Source organism: Citrus clementina, unplaced genomic scaffold (assembly GCF_000493195.1).
Source record: "Citrus clementina cultivar Clemenules unplaced genomic scaffold, Citrus_clementina_v1.0 scaffold_2, whole genome shotgun sequence".
Taxonomy (NCBI): domain Eukaryota; kingdom Viridiplantae; phylum Streptophyta; class Magnoliopsida; order Sapindales; family Rutaceae; genus Citrus; species Citrus x clementina.
The window spans coordinates 26,258,612-26,285,903 of NW_006262688.1; the positions used below are offsets into that span (position 1 = coordinate 26,258,612).

General features: G+C 32.7%; 4 protein-coding genes across 4 annotated transcripts; 3 read left to right on the forward strand and 1 right to left on the reverse strand.

The window, feature by feature from the left end:
- Window positions 1-4,383: 4,383 nt before the first annotated feature.
- LOC18052541 (glutamate decarboxylase) lies at window positions 4,384-7,786 on the forward strand. The gene is made up of 6 exons (XM_006447986.2): window positions 4,384-4,628; window positions 4,763-4,967; window positions 6,027-6,227; window positions 6,386-6,600; window positions 6,718-6,971; window positions 7,092-7,786. The coding sequence occupies exons 1-6, from the start codon at window positions 4,543-4,545 to the stop codon at window positions 7,613-7,615; spliced, it is 1,485 nt and encodes a 494-aa protein (XP_006448049.1). The 5' UTR covers window positions 4,384-4,542; the 3' UTR covers window positions 7,616-7,786.
- A 2,102-nt stretch (window positions 7,787-9,888) lies between these two features.
- LOC18052542 (non-specific lipid-transfer protein 4) lies at window positions 9,889-10,647 on the forward strand. The gene is made up of 2 exons (XM_024191687.1): window positions 9,889-10,278; window positions 10,404-10,647. The coding sequence occupies exons 1-2, from the start codon at window positions 9,933-9,935 to the stop codon at window positions 10,418-10,420; spliced, it is 363 nt and encodes a 120-aa protein (XP_024047455.1). The 5' UTR covers window positions 9,889-9,932; the 3' UTR covers window positions 10,421-10,647.
- A 2,267-nt stretch (window positions 10,648-12,914) lies between these two features.
- LOC18052543 (protein XRI1) lies at window positions 12,915-14,560 on the forward strand. Its single transcript, XM_006447990.2, has 5 exons — window positions 12,915-13,170; window positions 13,333-13,517; window positions 13,612-13,702; window positions 13,834-14,013; window positions 14,125-14,560. Exons 1-5 carry the CDS (start codon window positions 13,065-13,067, stop codon window positions 14,409-14,411), a joined length of 849 nt encoding a protein of 282 aa, XP_006448053.1. The 5' UTR covers window positions 12,915-13,064; the 3' UTR covers window positions 14,412-14,560.
- A 6,371-nt stretch (window positions 14,561-20,931) lies between these two features.
- On the reverse strand, window positions 20,932-21,645 carry LOC112101015 (protein FAR-RED IMPAIRED RESPONSE 1-like). Its single transcript, XM_024190910.1, has one exon. The coding sequence runs from the start codon at window positions 21,643-21,645 to the stop codon at window positions 20,932-20,934; it is 714 nt and encodes a 237-aa protein (XP_024046678.1).
- Between the last annotated feature and the right edge of the window lie 5,647 nt (window positions 21,646-27,292).

Below are 27,292 nucleotides of genomic sequence, written 5' to 3' on the forward strand. Positions count from 1 at the left end.
CACTGCAATGAAGTCTCTACTCCGCTTAAATGAAAGGAATATGGAAGGAATGAAAAAGCAAATGAAATAAGTGCTACACAGCTGGAAAGCAATAAATGAAAAAAGCAAACCAAACACGTTGATTGGTAATCAAATTATATAAAGCAAATGAAACACGAGCTTCTCAAAAGCAAATGAAATCAAACGGTGCGTTTTATCATTCGGGGCTAGTATTCGGGGTAAATAACAGCACTCTTTTAAGATAATCCAAATATGAGATTGGACTAAAAATAATCTAATTGCATAAATTTATCCCACCAGCAAGCGCATCCTTCGGTTTAAACAGAAATTATTCTTGGAAAAGGATTACAAAGTTATTTTGTTTATATAAAATAATAATTAAGGCAATAATTTAATGTAAAAATAGTTTATTAAATAATTTTTTAATATTTTTGGATTAAAAAAGGAAAAGTACACATTTGTAGTACATAATAATTAAATATAGACCACAGAATGGCGCCTAAACAACTTGCCCAAGTCGGTTCTAAGGAAAGAGCCGGCAATGAAAATTAACCAAAACGAGGGCACATTACAACTAGTCAAGCTGCCCAAATTCAAATTAATTAGTAACAAAATTTCAAATATTTGAGTATTAAGTTGACTGGAGACATACGACTTTTATTTGGTTATTGAATTATTGAATATGTCAAATACTGTAATAGTCCCCAGGTCTACGGTTCCCTGGACCATTTTTTTTATTTAAAATTTTATTTTTGTTTTCACATCTTTTTTGGGACTTTTTGAGTGTTGTCATCTGTAACGACGATGTTAACTTATTATTATTTTTCGTCCATGTTTAATGGAAACGGACCAAGTGGGGGTGCAGCGGAGTTTTCATTTGCAAGAGGGGGATTGAATAGGTGGTTGAGAGTTTCAAATGATCCACCATTGACAAAATTATCATTTCAAACATATTGTCGTAGTAAGTGTTTTATTTTAAAATTTATTGTAAGTAGCTACCAAATTCTTAATTTATTTATTCAACGAAATATTTTAATCTAGCATTATTTCATCACATCATATATTCAGTATGAATATAATAGTAACACATCCTCATTTTCATAAAACAAAGATGTTTCTATTAAAAAAAATTCTGTGTATATAAATTTATTTTATTCCATGTACGCACACTACGAATATTTGTTCTTATTTTTTCACACGCAAATAATTGAGCGGGTGGCCCGGGTGAGTCGGCTGAGGGGCCGGGGGCCGCATTGAATTGATTTGTGCCAACGTTTATTTGATTCCCTCGCCCAACCAAAAAAAAAACAAAAAAGGTGAAACCCAATTAACCATAAAGCAGGAGTGATTGGTGCTTGGGAGGGTCTTGTGTAATGTCACAATGTCACATCCTGTTCGGTTACCTTTCTATTTATTAGCTGTATTATATATAATCCCAGTGGACACTCCGTATTTCATCTTTTTTTCCCGCGAGGGAATAAGGAGAAGTTCTAGAATGTATATGTTGTGTTATAATTAATTAATATATGCATAACATGTGTAATTGAGTTTAATATAACTACTGTTTATATGATAGTTTATAAAATAAATATACACATGTCATGATATTATTTACTGTTATATGACTAACACGGTACAACATATGTATTCTAAATTTTTTTAAAAATAAAATAGAAAGAGAACAAGCTTAAACCTACCCAAAAATAACAACCATATGAAAGCTCAGAATTAGCTAGTGAAACCTATAATTAATTAAGATACCTATGTCTTATGACTTACATCAAGAAAAAGAAAATTATGAATATCAATTGAGGAGAAGTAATTTACCGTTGTCAAAAAGTGACGCCGACGCTCAAATTTGCGAGTTTGTCAGCAACCACCCCTCTTTGAAAAACACATTAGAAGTGGTGGGATGAATCTTTTTTAGAAACAGGACAAATGGCGACCAAGAAAAATGGCTTATGTTATCATTTCACACAAGCCTAACTGAAGCGGGTAGATGTGGTGGAGGTCGCATTCTCTCCATTCACATACGTAATAATATTTTTGGTCTCCAAAATAAAATAAAAAAAAAGAAAAAGAAAAAGAAAATTCCAGATGAACAAAAAGGTAGGAGTAATTGGAGGCGGGCGAGTCGGCGAATGGTCCGTTGCATTTGTCGCATCAGATTCGCCGCGTCTCCAATAAAAGGGTAGTTTTAGGTTGTAGTTTTCGGCCTCTGAATCTGAAGCCGTCGGTTTTGATTATTGCAACAAAATTTAATTTACACTTGGCTCAGCCTCTTTTCTATCTAGTCAATAAACACCACCGATCCCGCACGGTGAACACTAAACAATGCCTTCAAATCTAAATTAAAGTAACGCCTTAGAAAGGACGTAAGATCTTACGTCCTTTCTTAAGCGTGAGGAGAATGTACAAATATTCGTAGATCCTAGATCTCACATCATTTTTTAAGGTTTCTAAAAAATTTGTAGTCTACATAAAATTAAAAAGATTATGAGCTATGAATATTTTATAAACCTTAAAAATATCTATGCGTGTGTTAGAAATCTTGAAAAGATTTATACCTAAGAAATTTAGTTTACATTTGACCTTTTTTTTATTAATTAATCATTAAGAGAATGTACAAGTAATATTTTACTCTTTTGGCCATTAACAATAACAAAAACATAACGACTTTTAGGAGATAACTTGATGTTTAAAAAAATAAAGCATGAAATTTAAAGATTGTCATTTCATGACCGGCACCCAAAAATTAACCCCTTTTTTTACGGTGGAAAGAGGTTCGATAATGCCATTTTTGTTTTCATATGGAATGTTGATGCTTCACACAAAATTGATCTTATGTGATGTCTTGAAAAGATAATGCCACCCCGGGCAAAGATGATAAGATTTTGAATGGTTCTCTTTCACGAAAATTTTCTCGCCACTATTTTCTTGAAAATAGAGTTACGTATCATATATTAAAGTTATTGGCTACTATATTTTGAACTATTGGTTCCTTTCACACATTTTTTTTTCCTTTGCAAACAAGTCATGATCTGAAGGGAATAATATGGTCCCAACTTTTTTAGTAGTGTCCTGCAGAAGGTCCTTCCCATCCCAGTGGATTAGGAAAAGACCCAAACTGCATCGGGTTTCCATCTAATCACATATACCCCTCCGAGGTGACTTATGTCGGCATGCCCCTCACTTTACACAGGCAGCAATGGTGCTATTTCAAATTGATACCTATTGTTATACAAATTCAATTTTGAAGCTATTGTTATATTTATTTATTTTTTAATGGCAGGTTGAAATTGAAAATTATCTGTCAACGACGTCAAAACTTGGAAATGCTATGCTTTGACGATTGACCGACTTAATTAAAATCCAAATTACCTCTAGTTCAAGTAACATATAAATATTTGATTAATATGTGCAACATAAAATCAATTATATATCATGCAGATTTTATGCGAATTTACTATTTCGCCATATGGCGTAATAATTAATTAGACAGAAATACTATAATGCTATGTGGTATAACAGTAAATTTACATGAAATCTATATTTTAGTATCTGTACTTGCAAATCTCTGTATATATAACTACAAAGTAATGCAAAAAAGGGTATGAAAAGCTTGACTGTAGTTAGGCAAATATTTGAGAGAGTAATTTGGTTGACTAAGAAAACCGCTGGACTAGGAATAATTATTTATTTATTTATTTTTAAAGAAATGTATGTTGTGTAATTATGCACAATCATTTAACAAAACTTTGATTTATATATGTAACATTTAAATAGTCGTAACGTGGGGACAGTTATATGACTTTTAACGAATTATGATAATTAGGCAGACATTAAGTTGTGTAGCTCCATTTCCTGACATGAGCACTAATATATATTTAAAAAGTGTTCGCGAGTAAATAAATAAATGTAAATGAAACAGTGGATGGCGATTGTATCTCAGTTTCTGTACAGCTAATGTGCAGGCTGTTCTAGCCTTCCAGGGCATGACAAATGGCATGGATGGACCGGGATCCCATAATTTAAAGCACTCTCGTAATTATTTGTCAATTCCAGTGGGTTGCCTTTTAGCCAAAAGTGGTTAGGAATTAATTAGAAAATTAAAAGTTGAATAATGCGAGAACTTCAAAAGGCCAAGGTCCACAACAACGACCAGGATTAGCTTGACCGTTGATTGATTCTTTGAGGCTTCGACGGTTCCTGATCGCGGGTTGTGCTGCTAAATCATCGAACACGTTGCATTAACTAAGTCAAAAAATTCAGGCAGTGATTTGTTCTTTTTTTCTTTTAATTGTCAAAGTCTTTGATTCTCTGGAATATGTATGTAATAGGAAAAAGAAACTTCTAAGGGCAGGTTCGTTGAGGCTTCCTTAGTCCTTCCTCCTTGCCACACTTTTCCTTGGCTATATAAAGCAGCCAAGTCCCTTCTCCAAGCAATTCCAAGCTCATACTTCATTAGCTCTCTGTACTCTCTCTGACACCAAAAGAAAAAAAAAATCATTATTAAATTTTGTTTGTTTTAATCTTTCAATCATGGTTCTTTCAAAGACATTTTCCGAATCCGATGAGTCAATTCACTCCACCTTTGCCTCTCGCTACGTCCGAAACTCTCTTCCTCGGTAAATATAATTTGATCGTCTCTTCATTTTGTAATATATATGTGTAAATTTTTTCTTCAATTTTATGTATTTGTATAAAATGTTTTTATTTTTTTGGTTTTTAAATTAAACATTGTTGTCGTCTGTTGATGCAGGTTCACGATGCCGGAGAACTCGATACCGAAGGAGGCGGCGTACCAGATCATAAACGACGAGCTGATGCTCGACGGGAATCCAAGATTGAACTTGGCTTCCTTCGTCACAACGTGGATGGAGCCTGAATGTGACAAGCTTATGATGGCTGCCATTAACAAGAACTACGTTGACATGGATGAGTATCCTGTCACCACCGAGCTTCAGGTGATTTTTCTTTTTACACGTATATATTCATTAAAAAAACAATTGCGATGCAGTTTTGTACTCTAAAGTCTAAACTCAAGCCCTTCTGGGATGGAGTTGGATCGGAAATCAGATCCTATTCCGATCACTCTTTCTCTATCTCTGGAAATTAAAAAAATAAAAGAAGTTACTGTACTTGGCGTATTGCGTAGTGCGTACGCTTCTCCACTTGGCTCATTAACTAATGTTTTTGTCTCGCGGAGAAGGGCGCTGTCTATAATTTCCGAAAATGAAATAGGAGGCCCACCAGAAATTAAGGCAATAAAATATTCATTTAAAACATTTAAATAACGCTAAAGTTTGAAACATGCTTAGAAGAGGAAATGACGCCGAAGATTATGGTTATGTAGAGAATATTTGGTGTGTGGATGGAGAAAGAATCTAGAGTATTTTTATTGCACTAATTTATGTATATATAACATACATGTATTAAGTGAGTATATTATAACAAAGATACTTTATATCTTTCGTCGGTAGCAACAGAAAAAAAAAAACTAAAAAATATGATAAAAAAAAAAAACTTAGTAAGAAGAGTTAATTTCACTGTGAACGTACGTAATTTTTTGTCACTTTTTTTTTAATATTCTATTGCGAATTCACTTGGGCTGTCACATATGTTGGTGGTCAATTCATATTTACTTTTAGGTACTTCAGAGAAACTTTTTGAAAAACATAGAGTTTCTTTTGACTTTTTTTTTTTGTTAGTTAATATATACTTCTGAAAAGTTTTATTGTAAACAATAATAAAAATTAATTCATAAAAAATTAAAATAAAAAGCGAGAGAAACTAAAAGTCAATACGCGTTAATAATAACACACAAGCAATTAAACAGGAAAGCAAAGGAAAGAGATTATTATTATAAATATTTCACGTATAAATTTCAACGAACTTGAACTTCAAACTTTACTGTTCCATAAAGTTGTCAGCATTGTAAAAGTGTGTCCATAACATTATTAACTCATCCAAATTAAAAAAAAAATTTGATATTGAAATTTTTAATTTTTAATTTTTATATACAGAATCGATGTGTGAACATTATAGCCCGACTGTTCAATGCTCCACTGGAGGACTCCGAGACGGCTGTCGGAGTTGGAACCGTAGGATCATCGGAAGCCATAATGTTGGCCGGCCTTGCATTCAAAAGAAAGTGGCAGAACAAGCGCAAGGCTGAAGGAAAGCCCTTTGACAAACCCAACATTGTCACTGGAGCGAACGTTCAGGTATCATCGATATCATACTGCTACTAACTGATTCATTCATCAATACTAATTAACCACGATGACCTATTTGCTTAAACATGACCAAACTTTATTACTAAATAAAATACACGAGCATTTAGAAGAAACTTAAATAATAAAACCCCTGCACAATTTTACAGGTCTGCTGGGAGAAATTTGCAAGGTATTTTGAGGTGGAGTTGAAGGAAGTGAAGCTGTCGGAAGGCTACTACGTGATGGACCCAGCCAAAGCTGTAGAAATGGTGGATGAAAACACTATCTGTGTTGCTGCTATTCTGGGTTCTACTCTCAATGGAGAATTTGAAGATGTCAAGCTCTTGAACGACCTTTTGACAGAGAAGAACAAGGAAACAGGGTATGTCATGTGCCATTAATTGTTGAACTAGAATTGAGAATTTGAATTCATCCGTGTACATTATTATTATTGGTATTTATATTTATGCTTACGTTATTCCTTGTTACGTTCTTTCAGATGGGATACTCCAATTCATGTTGATGCTGCTAGTGGTGGCTTCATTGCACCATTTTTGTACCCAGAGCTTGAATGGGACTTCCGCTTGCCGCTGGTGAAGAGTATTAATGTTAGTGGCCACAAGTACGGGCTTGTGTATGCTGGTATTGGTTGGGTTGTTTGGAGAAACAAAGAAGACTTGCCTGAAGAACTCATCTTCCACATCAATTACCTAGGAGCTGATCAACCCACCTTCACCCTCAATTTTTCTAAAGGTATGAATCCAAAACAGTTCCTCTCCATTACTTGCAGCTTGTCTTTGGCAGCATAATTTGATTACTTTGCGTTACTGTCAAGTTTAATTTAATTGTAATATTTCACTTGGTGACCTGCAGGTTCTAGCCAAGTAATTGCTCAGTACTACCAACTAATCCGCTTAGGTTTTGAGGGATACCGCAATGTGATGGAGAATTGTCACGAAAATGCAATGGTGCTGAAAGAAGGACTAGAGAAAACCGGCCGCTTCAACATTGTGTCAAAGGACGAAGGGGTTCCGTTGGTGGCATTTTCTCTCAAGGACAACAAACGCCACGATGAATTCGAAGTGGCCGAATTGCTGCGCCGTTTTGGTTGGATTGTGCCAGCGTACACCATGCCCGCTGACGCTCAGCACATCACCGTGTTACGTGTCGTCATCAGGGAAGACTTCTCTCGCACACTTGCCGAGCGCCTTGTGCTCGACATCACAAAAGTGCTTCATGAGCTTGATTCGCTTCCTTCAAAAGTGCTTGTACCTGCTTCTGAACAGAATGGAAGGAATGGAAAGAAGACTGAAATTGAGACTCAGAGGGAAGTCACTACTTACTGGAGGAAATTCGTCTCCGAAAGGAAAGCTAATAACAAGAATAAAATTTGTTAAGACACAACCCCCCCCCCCCCTTTTCATTTTTTGAATTTTAGTATTTTACATTTTATTTTTGGTATATGAAACTGCTGGCGTGTAGCATGTTGACGATTTTGATTATTTGTATTTTTTCTGAGACCTATTGTTAACTGTTAAGACCATTTACTAAATCAAAGTTCATCTATATATTCTTATTTCATCTGTAGTAGTTAGAATAGCTCTGGCATGTCGCATGCAGCAATTTATTCATCTGTGATAAGGGTGAACCTCGGTGGCCTCGGCGTCCAAGCTACAGCTTAAAGCAATCAAAACTGTGATCCAGTAGTCACCACCATATATTATTCGGCATAAATCAGTGTGTATTCTCTACTCTTAGGCTCTGTTACTAGAGTGGTGCTAACGCAGTAATGCTATTGGCACACCTCTAATATCCTCCTGTTATTTCTTGTTTACAAGTTTACCGCTCAACTAAAATTACCCCTCTGCACCCGTATGCAGTACAAAACCGTACAAAACCGCACAAAACCGCAAATGAAGCTTGACGGTATAAATTTCTATTATATAAATGCCCGGATATTAGTTATCCTCCGCAGGTCCAATATATGCGGTTGGATCAAATTCAAGAGCCCTAATTATAACTAGTTATCTGCCTTTTAAATTATCTTTATATGAAACCACGTGAACTATAAATCTACACTTATTTAAATAATTCATTCCTATATGAAGTCTTGTCAAGTCAGAACTCTAATTATCATCAATTTTTAAGTTTTAATATATTAAAATCTTTTTAATATTTTAGTGATATCCTCACTTTATCAAATGAGGATGCCTACAATAGAAAAACTATATATATATATATATATATATATCTTCTTCTCAAGATTTTGATGCATACTCAAAAGATTCCAACCAAAAAAAGGTTAATCTTTTTTTTCTCTCTCTCTCTTTCTCATCTTTTTTCATATTGACTATTTTTATTTTTTGGAAAACTAGTGTTTTTGAGTTTTACAAAGAGAAAGTTTGAAGAAAATAGAGATATTAATTGCTGCAAAGAATTTAAGGAGTTAGAAAATTTTTTAAAATTGAAATATTTGTAAATGAAAGGAATGTTTATTTAATTTTTTTTTTTTAAAAAAGTATTTTGGTATTAAGTGGCGTATAATTGCAAAGTGGGGATTTAAGAGGATTTGGGTGGGGTCCAGATAGTCCATTTACTTTTCTATTCTTGCTCCTTGGGCCTCTTAATGTTGCAATCCATTTACTTCTGGGGCCTTAACGGCTTGGCAGGCCAACCCTCAAATTAAAATCTAGCCAAGGCCTTGGCAGCCGGGTTCTTCCACCCCAATCAGATTCAGGCGTTTTAAGATTAGAACATTCCACTCGACACAAAATAATAAATATTAATTTTTTAAATTTTTATGCAAGCATAAATCAAACTCCGCTGTAATTCCAACCCTCTTGCATCATTTCAAAATCCGTTGATTGAACTAATTCATTAGAACACGCACACAACCAAATCATAAAATACGTATCCAAAGCTTTTCAATAAAATTGGTAGGGCTACTGATTGTTTGGATTAGAATTGCACGGTTCAAAATTAGTACGTTTTTATTTGCTCGTCAGTGTCAACTGTCAAGAAATATCATTAGGTCCAATTCAAATCCAAGTCAATTCTACAACCAATTGAACTAAGTTTGGTAATATTGCAACTTTAAGTTTTGGAATAAACTAATTCAATGAATATATTAATAAAAATATACATTATCATTTCAATAATTTCTTGAGTATTCCTCAATTCAAGCAAGTATATTATATATATTACATAAGCCACACGCACTTATGCGGCACCCAGGGGCCAAAACCGTAGTGGAAGGAGCATGCGATTATCATTCAAAGACCTCACTAGACTAGAAAACATTTGCATGGCTCAAACTTTGCTCGTTCACACTAATTTTTCTTTCCACCCACCAAAAGCAGCCGCTTCAATCCATGGGAAATCAACAAAGCTTCAATGGACAAAGAAGAAAAATCCTCCGCTCATGGACCAAAACCAAACGTGTCGGCTTATAAAAGCATCGACTTGCAATAACTGATGCTCAGAGCAAATGATTATAATGATTTTCATTGAATACCCAACGCCACAGAGCCATAAAATTCTTCCACGTTTCCACAACCACCACACTAGCAAGATACCCACTAATATTTTTATGTCCGTCTCTTTGACGGTTGTGTGTATATATATATATATATATGCTTCCAACGTTTGCCCAATTAAATTCAGTGTTCGATCAAACAGAACTAACATAGGTCCACTAATTGAAGTGTGACGAGAATGGTGAATTCTAGCATGAAGACTTGCTTTGTCGCTTTGTTTGTGTTCTTGCTGGTTTCTGAAACTCTGATTGAGGAAACTGATGCCGCAGGAGAGTGTGGGAGGACTCCGATACGGTCGGCGGCGGCGAGCTTGACCCCCTGCTTGGGTGCGGCCCGAAATGGCAGGGCTAAGCCGCCGCCAATATGCTGCTCAAAACTCGGTGCTTTAATAAGAACCGCCCCAAGGTGTCTTTGTGCCGTCTTATTGTCACCCTTGGCAAAGCAAGCTGGAATCAAGCCTGCCATTGCTATTTCAATTCCTAAACGATGCAACCTCAGGAGACCCGTTGGAAAGAAATGTGGAAGTAAGTGTCCATTAAGATTTTTTTTTTAAAAAAAAAAATTTGCAAATAGTCATGTTATATTGTTACGTCCGTGCATTTTCATGACACATTTAATAAGCGACTAAATATTGTTTCATTCTCTGCAGGGTACACAATTCCATGAGAATATCAGAGGCCCATTAAATGCTATGAATGGGAGAGTGCGTAGTTAACAAATAAATAAATAGTCCTTGGGCGGGTTTATCCGGCGGCCCATTTGGGCTCTAGTGGTAGTTATTTATGCTTTATAAAAGACTTACTGGCTTCTTGCGGAGGCTGTTGCTGCTTAAATTAAGGATTTGTTCCTTCTGCGCTTGCTTTATTACTATCTGCTGATAATAATAATAAAAAATAAATTCTCTTTTTTTTTTTTTATGTCTTATTTCTCTTACTATGTTTTCCGATCAGAACATGCTTACGAACAACCTAATTTGCATCTGATTTTAAGAGATTGTGATCAAGTGTTTGAAGCTATTATAAATACTGGAAGGTGGGGTATGACCGTATGAGATCTAGAGAATGCAATCGCTTTCTAATTGCCTTCAAATCAAGATTATAGAAATTCCACATTAAAAAAAAAAAACTGATAGTACAGGGACATAATTACCGAGTTAAATTGTAACAACATCATGGAGCCAATAAATAATACAAAGTCCGTACCTTATTAATATTGTGTACGACGTGACATTATCATAAATTATCATATATTAAATAATTGGTATATCTTATCTTTTCTCTACAACACGGTAAATTTTTTTCACTATCAAAAACACTAAAATTACTACTACAACTTAATCATATACATCGTACATGATGCATCTTAACGAATAAATTACAAAAGCATCTACACATTTTATTCAAGTCTTTTTTTAAAAAAAATTTCTAGTAAAAGCCAATATATCTATTTAAAAAAAAAAAAGAATCTTACTTCATTTATTAATTTTTTTTTAGAAGAAACATATTAGTGATCAGCTTGACCATGTCAACCTCAACATCTTTATGACAAATTATCTGACCAAGATTATTACCCCAGCTTAACTATAGTGTGACAATTATTTTTCTAATTTAAATCTAAGGCGATTTGAATGTTAACCAATAAACAGCAGGCGTTTGTTGAAATTACAGTACAAATAATTTTATTTTGTTTGAACTGCTTTGCTCTTTCACACGCATATCATGTGCACACACACTGGGGAGGATTTCAAATTTGAAACTATAGATATTGTCGTCAAATAACTACTCGCACCCACAGTCTAGATGATTGGAAGAGAAAAAAAAAATTAATAGACAATTCATAACTTCATTCAATCAAAGTCAAATAATAAATAACTTGTTTAATTCGTGCATGACCAGGAACACAAAATGCCCTTTTGCCAAGGGTGTGTAATCCAGCTGTCAAATGGGCCTAGCTCTCAATTACACCCTGATTGGACATCGTTGGAAAAGTATTTGAAAAAATATCCAGCTCAGCCCGGCCCATTATAGCCTCATCACCCGACTGTGTGGTTTTCAATTGTCAATCAAAATTTGGCACAAAACACCACAAACAACGAGACACGTCACACAAGCTTTTCCCTTTACCGTCCGATCGAACATCAAATAAAAAAATAAATGCCACACAAAAATCAATGTGCTTAGCACAACATTGTGACAAAGTTTGGACCATTCAAAGGGCATGGCCCCACGGTGGTTCCCCATTAGAATTCTTCTTCTTCCTTACACTGGGCCCCACCAGAAATGGCATGCCAACGGTGGACCCACCAGTAAAATCACACCCAACATTTGCCTAATTTATATAAGCGGCCAAAAAAGAAAAAAAAGAAAAAAAACAGTAAGAAAACAAAAAAGATTTTGAAGGCGGAAGATTATTGATTGTAACGGTAGTGCAATTATTAAGTGTATCCTTGAATTTTCATGATTTTCTTTTTTCATTTTAGGATTAAACAATTACAGTAGAAGTTAGGCACATATATACTTAATAATAGTTAGCCTAACCCATATGATCTATATAGGAGTACGAATGAAGAAAATTACGAAAAAAAAAATCATAATTTTAGAAAAATATCACTTCAATTAAATTATTGTAACATGCCCCCAAAAAAAAAAAGTCTGTGATTTGAAAAATTCATAAAATATGTTATTTTTAATTCTCATGAGTGTATCACTCAAGAGTAGAGGTAGGTGTTTCTCGTATTAGTATTTTACCAAATAGTAGTAGGGTCGATCAAATTAATTAAACCCCACAAAAATCGAAAGGAAAGCAATACAAATAAATTAAACACCGCTAGAAAAGAAAAGATGCAAGAGGTGGAAGATGATATGAGTGAAAAGGCCCCACAATGTGTAAGAAAAAAGTTGTAAAAAGAGAAACGGTTGGTAACAAAATCAGAAGGAAGAGAAGAGAAGAGAAAAAAAAGGGAAAAGCTGAAATTTGAATTGTGTCTCAGCATGTTGTTTCTTTACTTTTTCATGCAAACAAAACCAAACATGATATCATGACCATTGCCATTATTCAGCCCCCCCCATGTACCAAACCCCCCACATTTATATAACCATGAAAATAAAAGAGAGAATGAAGTGACCCCATTTTTCTTTTTTTTCCCACCATATCCCAAGAAACAAAAAAAAGTTTCCTCTCTCATACCAGTTGACTGACTCCTTTTCTAAATTTTATCTAAACTCCATTCTTTTTCCCCCATTACAGTTACATAAATACCCATCATTCTTGCTCATTAATTAAGAGGCCCCCTCTTACCTCAAGTACCATCATGGGTGAGCTTCACTCCATGGCTTACTCAAGCAGCCTCCATGGCTCTTCTCTCCTCAGTTGGGATCTTCAAAACCTTGGAGTTTTCAACGCAGACATGTCCTTAGGTATTCATACTATTCTGTTTCCTTCATTTTTTTTTTCAGTTTGTTTCTTTCTCTTTTTGTCTATGCTTTCACGTTTTTTTTTTTGTCTCTAATATTAATTTTTATTATTATTGCTTCTTCAATAATATATAGCTGGCCACTTGAATTGTTATTTTTGTGTAGTTATGGATGAAAGTGCGCCATTTGTCTCTCCTCTGTTGGATCGGTCTGATGATTTGTCAACTGGGTATTTGGAAGATGCATTGGTTGAGTACAGTGAGCGGTCCAAAAGAAGAAGGTTGCTGTTGTTTAGTGACGATGATGACGATGACCGTCAAACAAATATCATCTCTAAGGATTTTGCCATGGTAAAATTTATTAAATTTATCCATGAATTTGAATTGGAAATATATTCTTTATTTTAGATATGCAAGCTCATGATTTTGAGGGTGCGTGTAACAGTCCTGCTGGAATAATTCGAACAGCAGCAGCTGGGGCCTGTCTGAGAATTTTAGTTGCATGAGCCAGATACCAAGCTTTAATGGAGTTTCAGGTAATTAATCAATTACTAGCAATATATGTAAGTAGTAATAAAAAAGATGAGTGCTTTAATTTACAAAAAAATTTAATTATAATCTGAATTTGTCTTTAGGAATAATCATTACATCATATATTTATTGTTAGATGAACTGCGCATGAGCACATCAGTGAGCAGAGTCAGTAACGAGGAAGCAAACTTCGTACCAGCCGAGATCAAGACACCGGAAGAGATAAATTCATCCGCCATTGAGGCTCTTGATTCGTCATCATCAGCTAATAAAACCAGGTCCATTTTCGACAAAGACGCTCTACCCTTTTCAGCTGGTAACACCTCTTAACTCCTATTCTCATGTTGCAATTAAATTAAAAATTAATAGCAGTTTAATTAATTTGATTAAAACCATCGTCTCGGTCGGCGCATTTTAAAATTTAAAGGCGTTGACGACGATGAAAAGAGAAAGAAGAGGGTGGTTACGAGAGTGGTGTATCCATTTGCACTGGTGAAGCCAGGGGGCAAAGAAGGAGACGTGACGTTACACGACATTAACGAGAGAATTCTGATGCCGCCGACGAGGCCGGTGAGGCATCCGGTGGGGGATTTTGCTTGCAGGCCATGTGTTTCTGCTGATGGTCCAGGCCTTTCTGGGAAAGCTGTGGTTGCCCTTACAAGGATTCACACTCAAGGGAGTGGCACAATCACTATCATTAGAACCAAAGGTTAGTTGATTAATTATCAGGTGATTAATTAGGATTGTTATTATTACTGGTTACTTAAATTAATTATCCCAGCTCTTTTAGTTTCAAATTCAAGCTGTGTTTGAATTAAATGTATAGAAAGGGAGAGTGGTGTATGTAACTAAGCAAATATATGTGCATGGTTTACTTCTATATCTCATTTAGTTAATTTTCCTTCATTGAAGCTTCTTGTGTGCGGCTTATTTATAGATTTAATTCGTAATAATTATGGGAAGAGTGGTTTGATCTGAACTCAACAAAAATAGGAAGTGTGTAGAAGAAAAAAGAGAAAAGTAAGAAAGAAAAATTAGAAAGGAAAAGAGAAGCAAAGCCAAAGCCAAAGCCAAAAAAAAAGGCCATATCCAGAATAAAGGGTACAAGAATTTATTTTTTGACGAAGGAGACAGCAGACCATGCCGATGTTGGGATATCTCAGGTTAAAAATATTTTGGAAGCTCATGAGAATTGGGAAGAAAGAACAGAAGATCACACTGGGCTGGCAATTTTGTCAGCTTCATGTGGGGTACACACACTTCAGGTGAATTCAAAAGAAACTCTAATTCTATCTTCAAGTGTGATTATTTGAAAAATAATTATAATAATGAGATGAAATTTATATGTATTAATCAAACTCAAGCACAGTACAATCTTACTGCGAATCCCACTTAAGCTGCCTTCGCGCGAATTAAAAGAATTACTTTCAGCGATAAAATCTATTCTCCGCCGCTGAAATTTTATGTTTAAAGAATTTATAATAAGGATACTTAAAAAGAAAATTTCAGACATCGGCACCAAATCAATAAAGCTTCTACTTGCGAAATAATTAGTAAGCTTCCATTAATATTACTGGTTACATACAGAACAAATTAAGATTATTAATAGCTAGCTATGAGACGTAGGGAGAATATTTAGGCTTCCATCATATATGAAATTCATGGAGGGAGCATCAAAATCAATCATTACTGCTCTAATTTCTTTGTGGTGGGTAGCTAAATTCTTCATTAACATTGAATGTGACTTCTTCCTTTTTTAGTCAACACCCACCCATTTGAAAAATTTCATCTCAAGGCAATATCTAATAGGTCGGACCCCCATCTAAGCTCACCTGCTCTGCCTTTCCCCACCTACACTGTGCACACTTAATCACCACCGTGCATTAGTTTGACTTGTTACGAATGGAAATTAAGTACAAGACTTGATTTACACATGTTGTGTTGACTAATGTAGACGAACCCTTTATTTTTTTAACACTAATATTTTTAATTTACCAAACGCTATGTAATCAAGGTGTCTATTAGGGCCACTTAATTAGATGACGAATGTCATTTTTATTATGGCACTATTATAGTGTCATTATATAGCGTTTGGTAAATAGATATGTCTAATAAACATTAATTTTTTTTTTAAAAAAAAATTATAATTATTACTAACAGCTGTATCCTGTGTGCAAGGCTTGGCTTGAAAATTTGGTGGAGAGTGAGTAGTGACATCTCTTTCCAACAATTATTATTGATATTTAGGCGAAGAAATCTATTAACCTTTTTAACCATTATATATTTATGGAGATGCAACGCATGTTTGTCTATAAAGTCTGATCGACTAGACCCCAATTGGATGATTTATGTTATTTTGCTTGCTTTCAAGTTTAAATTCTCGTTAATTATTCATCTATTCTCAAGGCAAAAAAGAGTGAATTAAAAAGTTATTTGCGTAGCTTGGTTGCATCCATGTGCCGCCTTGTAGTAAAAGTGAAAATGGCTTAAATTTATGAAATCTAGCCAACGACACGAATACGGTACCGGACACTTGTATGAGAAGTATGAGTTAAAGGTTTAATTTTAAGAGGATACCGATTTAATAAATATACAAATTTATGTGACTTTACACCGTGGTCATTTTGATCAAATAAGTCATATAAATGGATTAGGATTCTCATGGATTAGAATTTTTTTTATCTGAGAAAATACACTCACATAATTAGTAATTAATAAATAAAGATATAATTAATTAATAAATCTTGACCGTATATAAATAAAAGCATATATATATATATGTCAAAACTGTAAAGATCTCTTTAGTTGTATTATTAAATCAAAATATTGAATTGTTTTTAGTTCAATCTCATGTTTGGACTGAGGTAGTATAAAACAAAAAGTTAGAGTTATCTAGAACCCACTTTTTTTTTTTTTTTTTGGAGTCCCCATAAAAAGGTTTAAACTTATCTCATACCCTCCTGATAGTAGAAAACAAAATTTTTATATGTTTAAATTAAAATTGTTTCCTAAAAAATGAATTAATTTTTAATTTGGGCTGTTTTCGTTAAATTAATGGTACCTATGTAAATAGCAAATTGTTTTATAATTGAATTAAACTTTTAATCAAGTATAATCCTATGCTACACTAACTACAAGATAAATAAGGTAATAAAATTAAGAGTAATGATACAGCCACAAACTCTTGTACAAACTTATTTTGTACAAACTGATGTGGCATAATAAGATTGGTTGAATTAAATATTACTTGGCCCACATGATTTGTTTTTATTAATTTATATTTTCATTCAACCAATGAATTAATGCCACGTCAATTTGTACAAAATAAGTTTGTACAAGAGTTTGTGGCTGTATCATTACTCTAAAATTAATTATAATCCAATCTGGGCAATCTCAGTTTAATTTCAATTATGTTATAACCTAGTTAAAACGTTTTTTTTTAAGTAGTTTATTAATCCATCATTATTACTGCAACTTGTCCTTTTTCTCCTTTATTGGCGAAAAGGGAAAACAAAATGAGAAAAGAAAATCATAGGTATTCGCGAGAATATCTTTTGCTTTTTCCAAATCCCAAACCAAATAGCGGAGAAGAGATTCACCCGATGTCATTTTATTACAAATTCTAAAGAGATACGATTAATTTATAAAACATTATAATTTTTCCCAGATGCTTCTGCTTGTGTACGGTACTCGTGCTAGTGACGTCAAAAAGGTCTTTTTGTGATGTCAGATATACGTAAAACATTTCCAGGAATGGAGCGCCCATTTTGGGCCGACTTCAGATCTAATTGGTTATCGTTTTACTATGAATGTGACGTTCTGGGCCAACTTTCTAATGATCTATGGATTCGTTGTGGCCTTAGTGCGCTGTCTTATTTACGCTCTTCTGTTGAAGTCCAAAAGTTTCATTCTAATAATTCGGCGCAAATCTAATCAAAGATGCACTATAAAATGTTCCCTCGTCACACGTGCGTCATGTGGTCAAATTATTTTACTCAACACCCACAACACATGGCAAGAAAATTATAAAAACGGAAAGGAAAATAATAAACAAACTCAAAAAAGACAAAAGGACGACAGAAATGCAGCTTTCAATCGTCGTTTCACGCGTTGAATTCTGCTTCTTTTAGTCTTGCGTGGTCCCATAAGAAATAATAAAATAAAGAAAAAAAGAATGGAAAGCTGGTCATTTCTCCTCCTCCCCAACCACTCATTTTCCTTAGTTTACTCCCTCTCCACTCATTTTACTCCCCCTCCATTTGCATCGTTACCGGACGACAGCCGCTTCTTATTCTCGCCCAGCCCATTCTTTTTTTTTTTTCTCGCCCAGCCCCATTTGCTTCGTTACCGGACGACGACTACTTCTTGTTCTTGCCCAGTCGAGATCTACAACGAACACGATCGACTCTTCTTCATCTACGACGTCGCTGCTTTTGGGGAATGATCTTCTTGTGGCTCTTCAGGCTTCTAAGAGACTTCTAGCTGTTGCTTGCTGCTGCAGTTGTAGTGACCCATCCGTAAGCATTTCTTTTTATTTTTTTATTTTATCTTATGGATGATGAAATTTTGAGACTTCTAGCTGAAGAGTCCATTTATGCTCTCTTTGATGGTCGCAAATTACCTTTAATTAATTATACCATCAAAATATTCTGGTCCTTGCAAGTTGAGATAATTTGCATGTTCAATTCAATCTTATTTCAATTCTCAGTGCTACCGATTGACAGTTTGAGATCATGACAAATCCTGATAAATTTGGGGTAGTTCAGAAATAATAATGAGCTGACCAAACCCAGGTAGTTGAAATTAATTTGAAAAGAAAATGAACAGCATAAGAGATTTAAGTTTGGAGTTTAGGCAGTGGTACATATATTTTCTAATAGTACTTTCTGTCCAGTAGAGTTGCGGGTTGGTAGATAGAAGATGGATTTGCTCGCACACAGATACAGAAGCAGTGGAGGCCATATTTGATTAATTATATAATTAATCAGTCAAATTGGATCGTAGTTGTTTGAAATCATTAATTAGATATGTTCGGACCACCGGCAAATAACTAAATGTAGTATGGTGAATCTAGCATATAGAACAAGATATATATGTGTGTGTGTGAATGTGCACGCAAATTAATATACAATATATTGAGAGTTGAAGACTAGTCACTTTTTTCTAGAAAAAAAAAACATATTGGAGTACTTTGGGAAGAACATAATAATCAGTTCAATTTCAATCCTAAGTTACGTGACTTATTACATTAATTTTGATTGACTGTTTGAAGCCATTGTTAGATAAAAATTTGGTTATAATAGAGATGGCCGACTGAAAGTCCATAAGATCAATGTAAGTGCAGGGCAGGGAAATCAACAAAGTCCATAAAAATTTCAGAGTCTTCCTTCCCTGTATTGCATATCAATATATATTAACATTAGGAGTTTCTTAGCATAAATGTCTAGAATATTTATATGTGATAATATTTGATCTGAATTTTTCCAATGTAGAATTCAAATGCCTACTCAAAGCTGTTATGTTGTTTTCAAAGGACGAAACCGGGCATATAAAATTCTTGGCCTGAATGCCAGATGCAAGTAAATGGATTCAAAGGGAATTCTTATCAATCTTATAAATCTTTATTGGATGCCGAAATAGCCTACAATGATTACAAAAAAAAGGCATGAAAAATTGCTAGAGACATCCAATATGTTAGAAACTACAAAATTTATTGTGGAAACACTCGAAAAGGGGGTGAAAACTGAAGTGCCTACATGCGACAAAACTATGCAAACTGATAAAGGCAGAAATGATTGTATTATTCTGCCTGTATTATCCATTGTATGTTGTATTTTAGGGATATTATACACCGTGTTATGTATAAATTTAAATAATTTAAATAAAATGATTGTTGTGTATGAATTTTTTTCCTCTAGACCCTATGCATATGAGATATGAATTCTGTAAAATAGTTTTTTCATGTTAAAGCTAATAACATAAGAAAAGTAATTTTGTAAAATTATGTCCTTGCACACATTTGTGCAACATGGCTCTTTAAGTAACTTTTAATTCTTTGCACAGGGCCTCTGTTATCTACTAGTGAAAACAAAGCCTCCAATTTATATTAATATTGTATCACACATTAGCTTTGCATTCTCAAGAGGATACAAGAATCTGAAACAGTGATAAATTGAAGATGATTAGATTTGATAACTTAAACAGAATTGAGAATCTGAAGAAAGGCATGGACATAAGTATAAAAGCAGAAAGAACAGTTCAATTAAAGACGTGGACATGAGTATGAAAACAAAATTTAAGAGGAAGAATTATTACCTTTCACATAGCTGGAAATATTTGCACTGACTGCAAAGTTATTGGTGCCTATACAATATCACTTCATGACAGTATGAGCAAACAAATTGCAAGTGGACAACGATGAAGTCCTCCTTAACAGGGAAGATGATTTGTCCCAGCTATAGAAATTTAACATAATTTCAAAATTTTAAAGTTCAATTTAACACAAAACATTATTCCATCACTACAATTTCAAACATTTAAAGTCAAATCTAACATAATTTTAAAATTTTAAAGTTCAATTTAACACAACATTATTTCATCACTACAATTTAAAGCCAAAATACAAGTCAAGTATCATCATTGTTATCTTCATTACGTTGCTGCTGTATAGTAACTGTTGGAAATTCTCACTTTGAGATCCTTTATAAGTCATCGAAGGAGAAGAATAATGTAACTGTGAAGTATATGGTGGGACTGGTTGCTATAATACATAAAAATAAACATCATATTACATTACAGAAATATTAAAATATATGTATTCATTAACGACTTGTAAACAACAACTTACTGTGCGCCAATTATAAGGAAATGGCTGATAAATGTTGCTTCCACCGAATTGGGATTGGTACATAGGTACTTAATCAAATAATAAAATATATGTAAAATTCATATAAAAATCTTAAAACTAAAATTTAAATAATTTAATTCTTACATTATAATAGTCCATAGTGCTGCATTGGTTGAGATTTCCGTAAATAGTACTTCCTTCTTGTAGCGTCTACAAATGCGCAATCTTATACTTAATGACATATCCTCGAAATAAAAGAAAATTTTAAAAGAAAAAATTCACAAAATTTACCGTGGCTATGTTGCTCCCTTGTGTGGAGATTTCATTAGGCACATGATAAGATGATGGGGCATTTTCTTGAAAATCCTACAAGATTATTAAAGACAATTAAACTAAGACCAAATTACATTCTGCTTGCTTTTTTTGGAAGTACTTTAAAAGCGCCATAGCATCTCCTTCCTCAAGCTGTAATCGCCTTGTTTTGTTAACAAAATTTCTACAATCTTTTTCTAAGAATGACATATTTTCATACCCACCAACTCCAACAACAATAGAATTGAAATTTTGGGCAATTCTAATTCCTACACAATCATTTCTTTTAATTTGCTTTTTAGCGTTTGCACTAATTCTACGATTGCATGGGAAATACCTAGCTTTGTCTGGACTCAGTCCATGGTTGTATTGAAGATTTAAAGTTCGAAGAACCCATTTTCCATCTTCATTTAGACAACCTCCAATTTTTGCATCACAACCATTTTTCATATTCGGTTTCGGCTTCAATGCATTAGCAGATTTACTTTCTGACTTGCCGCTACGCCCACATGCAAATGTCGCATATTTTACAATTCCATCAGTCCCCTTCTTAGTACTTCGAACCTTCACAGGAAACCCATCTTGTTTACCATAAGCTTTGTAAAATACAAACATTTCTTCATGATTATCAAATAACATTCCAAGAGCTGGCTCACATTTGTTTGGTTCCATAATTTCATTTACATCGTTAGCTCTTGTTTCTTGCAACTCTTCAAATGCATGCTCATTTTCCAAATACTCAATTTCTACAAAATAATTAACATTTGTATTAAGAAACTTATATAACATTTTGTCCAGTAACGAAAATTCCTATCAATTTAAATATATAAAACACATCCACAAATTTTTATAATTTATTCCATTATCTCCAGCAATTTAAATATATAAAACACATCCACAAATTTTTATAATTTATTCCATTATCTCCAGCAATTTAAATTATAAAATCCTAACAACTTAAATATATAAAACACATCTGGAAATTGTTATAATTTATTCCATTATTTTCAGCAACTTAAATTAAAAAAAAATCCTAACATATATAAAACACATTTAGAAATTGTTATAATTTATTCCATTATTTCCAGCCATTTAAATTAAGACAAATCCTAACATATATAAAACACATTCCGAAATTGTTATAATTTATTTCATTATTTCCAGCCATTTAAATTTAAAAAATCCTAACATATATAAAACACATTCAGAAATTGTTATAATTTATTCCATTATTTCCAGCCATTTAAATTAAAAAAAAATCATAACAATTTAAATATATAAAGAGAAAAAATCTACGAATTTTTACAATTTAAATTAAATATTCTAACCATTTAAATATATAGAACACAACAAAAATTTTATTTGAATGTAGTGAGAGTCACCAACTTACCAATTAATCAGTACCAATTTTATCAAGGCCTCTGTTTGCAGATCCAGATCTAAGCGAGATGCAGAGAGGGAACTGGTTTTTCCTTCCTAAATGCAGATGGCTCACGTTGAGTAAATGAGAGGTGAGAGATGGAGAGAGAGGAGACAATTTAATTGTAAAATAAAAAATCTGTTTTCGTTACTTTTGTGGTTTGCTTTTGATTATTTTATTTTTTAAATGAAAAAAGTAATAGACAAAGAGAGACAAAAGATGGTGAATGCAGTTGAAGCAACAGACAAAGGGACTCATGTTTCTGTCATCCATTTGTCGTCGCAGAGTTCAAATAGCAGAACTCAAAGGAAAAGCTATTTACCTCGACTTTAACCCCGAATCTGCGCCCCAAATATTGCCAAAAACGGTGTGTTTTGCTTTGATTGCTTTTTTGCTTTGACTCATTTCCTTTTTCTTTCACTGCTTTTTCCTTACAAGCGAATTGTTTATGCAATTAACTTGGCAATTCTCACGTTGAACCCCTTCACCTTAATATTAGCTTGATTGATCAAATTCTTGCATGCATGAGCATTAATAATTTACTCTGCAGGTTTTATTTTTTCTTGGTTAAAGATTACAGATATGATTAAGTTAGACGGCACTCGCCATTGTTAATTTGTTACAATCATAATTGTGAATCAAATAGACCAAAACTTACTTTTATTTAACGATTTACGAAATCTATTTCACTAGAAGGCATCTCATTAATTTCACCTGATTATTTAGCAGGTTTAAATATGATCTTATCAAGACAGATTTTCACATTGGCTAACTAAGAAGAAAAATCGACATTTAACGCTCAATCTTGTTCTTTCATGAGAATGACATTGGACTTAGAACAAACATGAAAAACAATAGCAAACGATGAAACTGAAGCAATATTTTCTTTATAGCATTGTAAACGGTAAAACTATAAATTAAACCATAAACAAAGGAACTCAGCTTATTTGATTCCCCACTTGAGTTTCAAATAAGCACCCATAAACAAGAAAACAACAAGTCTAGCTAGCATTGGGTCCGATCCTCATCGGTATATTATATTCCTCCCTCACCTCCTATATAATAAAGTAACAGGAAATAGAACTCAGAAATTGCAATTAGGTGGACTTGACAACTGAATAATAGTACGAATAAAAACCATAAACAGAAATGCTCAGACGACCACAATTTTAGCACCAGTAACACTTCCACCAGCAACAATTCCAGCACCAGTAACACACAAACACAATTAGCAGCAAGACAATCCCAAAACAGTAACACAGAAACACAATCAGCAGCAAACACAACAGAGTCTTGAAGGAACATTTAATGATACATGAAATTAATTTGTATTAATTAAAAATAAATTTATATGAAATTATTTAAATGTTTAAAACTTATTGAAATTATTTAGAGAGAGCAGACTGCCTTGAAAGAAGCGGCAACAGTGGACTTGAAGGAAGCAGCGATGGCTTCTAGATCATGAAGCCAAAAGGAAGCAAAGGTCAAAATCGGCAGTGAGGGGCTTAGAGAGCTCGGTCTTGAAGGAAGCGGCAGCGGCAGTGACCACAACAGAATCAGAAGGAAGCGGCGGCAGTTGTGGACTTGAAGGAAGCAACAATGGCTTCTAGATCGTGAAGCCAAAAGGCAGCGAAGGTCGGCAGCGGCAATAAAGCTACAAGGAAGCGGCAGTGGCAATTAGAATCTAGAAGGAAGCGGCAAAGATCCGTTTCTGTGGTTCGGCAAAATAAAGGAAAGGAAACATGGGTTAAACGCACCGTTTTCAATTTAATCAAAATGGTGCGTTTTAAATTCAGGGCGCGATTCGGGTTTAATATTTGGGGTGAGTAGCAGTGCTCTTATAAAAATTGTATGTTATGAGTCCAATAACTCAGTGAGCTTGAAGCAGGAAAAACTCTATTTGTTTTAGAGTACGAGTCGATTGGGTAGCTTACTGTTACAAAAGCGATGTTCGGAACGAGAAATCCAGGGAAATAGAAAAATAGACGATAAATGAGGTTAATTTAAGAAAATGATAAACATCAAAATAAAATGTACTCAACTACCTTGCAACAGTTGTAAGGTATCACCTGATTTTGTTTTTTTTATGGTTTCAATTCTTGATCATTGGATTTAATGAAAAGATAGATTTAAGGGTAGAGATTTGTTTATTTGACTATTAACATTATGCTCCTTGCTATTTATCAAACACGCAAAAGGCTAAAGAATTAAAACTTTTAGCACATAAGTCCAAATTATTTAAAATTTTATGTTGTTTAATTAGTAGTGAGTCTTAAAAAATAAATTTTATTTTAATATTATATATTTTATTTAAAAAATTAATTTTTAATATCATTTATTTATTAAAAATATTATTTATTCTCATTTCATTTAATATTATTTAGTTACATGCTTATTGTTGTATTTAATATTTCAAAAAATTAAAATTTTTAAATAAAATAAAATAACTAGTAGTGAGCATTAAAAAATAAATATAATTTTTAATATTAATTAATTTTGTTTTATTTAATATTATTTATTTTTGTTTTATTTAATGTTATTTAGTTAAAGACTTATTATTATATTTATTCTTTAAAAAACCAAATAATATTAAATAAAATAAATAATCAGTTGTGAGTTTTAAAAAAATATAATTTTTAATCAATAATATTTATTTTATTAAAAGGATAAATTTTTAATATTATTTATTTTATTAAAAATAAATATTTTTAATATTATTTATTTGATTTTATTTAACGCTATATAGTCATAGGATTATATTATATTTATTCCTTCATGAAACTAAATAATGTTAAATAAAATGAAATAATCAGTAATGAGTCTAAAAAATTAATATTATTTTTAATAATTTTTATTTTATTTTATTTAATATTATTTAGTCATAGATTATTATATTTATTTTTTAAAATTAAATAATATTAAATAAAATAGAATAAGCAAGTGTGTGTCATAAAAAATAAATATTATTTTTTAATATTATTTATTTTATTTAAAAGAAAATATTTTTAATATTTTTATTTTATTAAAAATATTAGTTAAATTATCTAGTCATAGGCTTATTGTTATATTTTTTCTTTTAGAAGTTAAATAATATTAAATAAAATAAAATTACATTTTAATAGATCACCAACCAAACCACATAAACTTATAAATAAATTATAAATAAAACATAAATAATATTAAATAAAATAAAATTACATTTTAAAAAGTTACCTGCCAAAACACATAACGTTATAAATAAATTGTAAATAAAAAGGAAGATAAGGGGTTAAATGAAAATTGACAACACAAAAGACAAAAATAGGTGGTACCTTGCAACTATTACAACATAGGCGGACCCAAATAAAATTTATAAGTTGGTAAAATAATAGTACTCATGATTTATTACACTTGTTACTGATTAACTTCAAGTTTTAAACAAATAAAGCTTGCTTGAGATTACAAATTTAAAAATTAGTAAAAACTAAGTATGTTCTCACATGATGGACTTACACAATGACTCTACAAAATAAGGTGCCATTACATTTGACTAATCAGACAACAACTCAAGTACAAAATATATAAATAAATAAATAAATTATTATTATATGACTTATCACCTGCGTATTGAATTTTTTAAAGATCAATTACTGGGTCCCCTCGCCCCAACTATAGTGAAGTGCTTCATATATTTATTGGTCTTGATTTTAGTTTAAATCTTTCTTGTGTGCCTTTTTTTTTAATATATTTTTCTTAAATATATATCGCATCACTTGGGATATTATTAAAAAAAAATTATTATGGTATTTACAAGTTTTTTTCAAGAAAATCTATTACATGTGACGAAAGTATTGTTACCATTAAAGAAAGCATATATTTATGAACAACAGAAACTAGTGTAGTTGAACTGTAGCAAGACCCTTACTATAAAATATTCTCCTTTTTTTTGATAAATTACTTGGAAGTGTGGCATAACTTAAAATTACTGTAAGGAAGATTGTTAGTTTCCCTCTACTGAATTAATATAGACCGCTTATTCCCTTATTATTTTCATAATAGCTAATAACCCTCATAGTATCATAATTTTATAGTATTGTCCTTATTATTAAATATACTTTTATTCATATTTATTATAAAATTAAATAAATCATAAAAAATCAAAATAAAAAATTTAAGAAATGAAGATAAGAAATATATATCTGAGTGTAAATTAAAAATAAGAATAAAAAATTTCTTGTAGCTTTTTGTTATTTTTAAATATTTTTCTTATAATAAATATATATTTTATATTTTTAAGATTAAATAATCAAGCAAATGAATCGTTTACCCCCTCTTTTCTTTTAAATTTTTGGTGTTAGGGAGATTTTTTAAATATTTTAAAAATAATAAAGAATCAAATAGTACATATTAATTTTTGTAGGGAAGAAAAATTAACAATTTCCCTTACTACAACAACAACAATAATTAATCATTTAAGAAAATAATAAATAAATAAACAAAAAGCGCAGCACTGTGTATTACGTACAGTTTGGTCCCATTAGAAAGTCACAACTAGCGCATCAGATGTTCAATCATTGGTTAGCCAGGAGTTTGTTTTTTGACTTTGAATTTCTTTTGTTGTTATGAAGCACGAGCTCGTTGTCATAGTCAAATATTCTGCTGCCGTGAGCTGAGGTTGACCGCTTCCCACTTTCAAGTCTCAACCAATTAAATGCTGCCACAGCAGTTATATGATTGACAGTTCTCATGTAAAACAAGTTATGATGTGGCGTTGCATGATTGACAGTTGAATCCAGGGGTTTCCCCTACCAATGCAAAATTACGATTGATCCAAACACAAATACAAATATGTATTCCTAGGGTTTGTCTAGATTAGGGTTAGACGTCCCCATTAGGATTTGACAATTTCGATCCCGTCCCAAACAATAAATTAAGAGAGAATTTTGTCTCCAAATAATAAATTAGGATAAAAAATATATTTTAATTTTGTCCTAAATCCCAATTGAGATTCCCGAACATCCCTAGATAATGTAAATT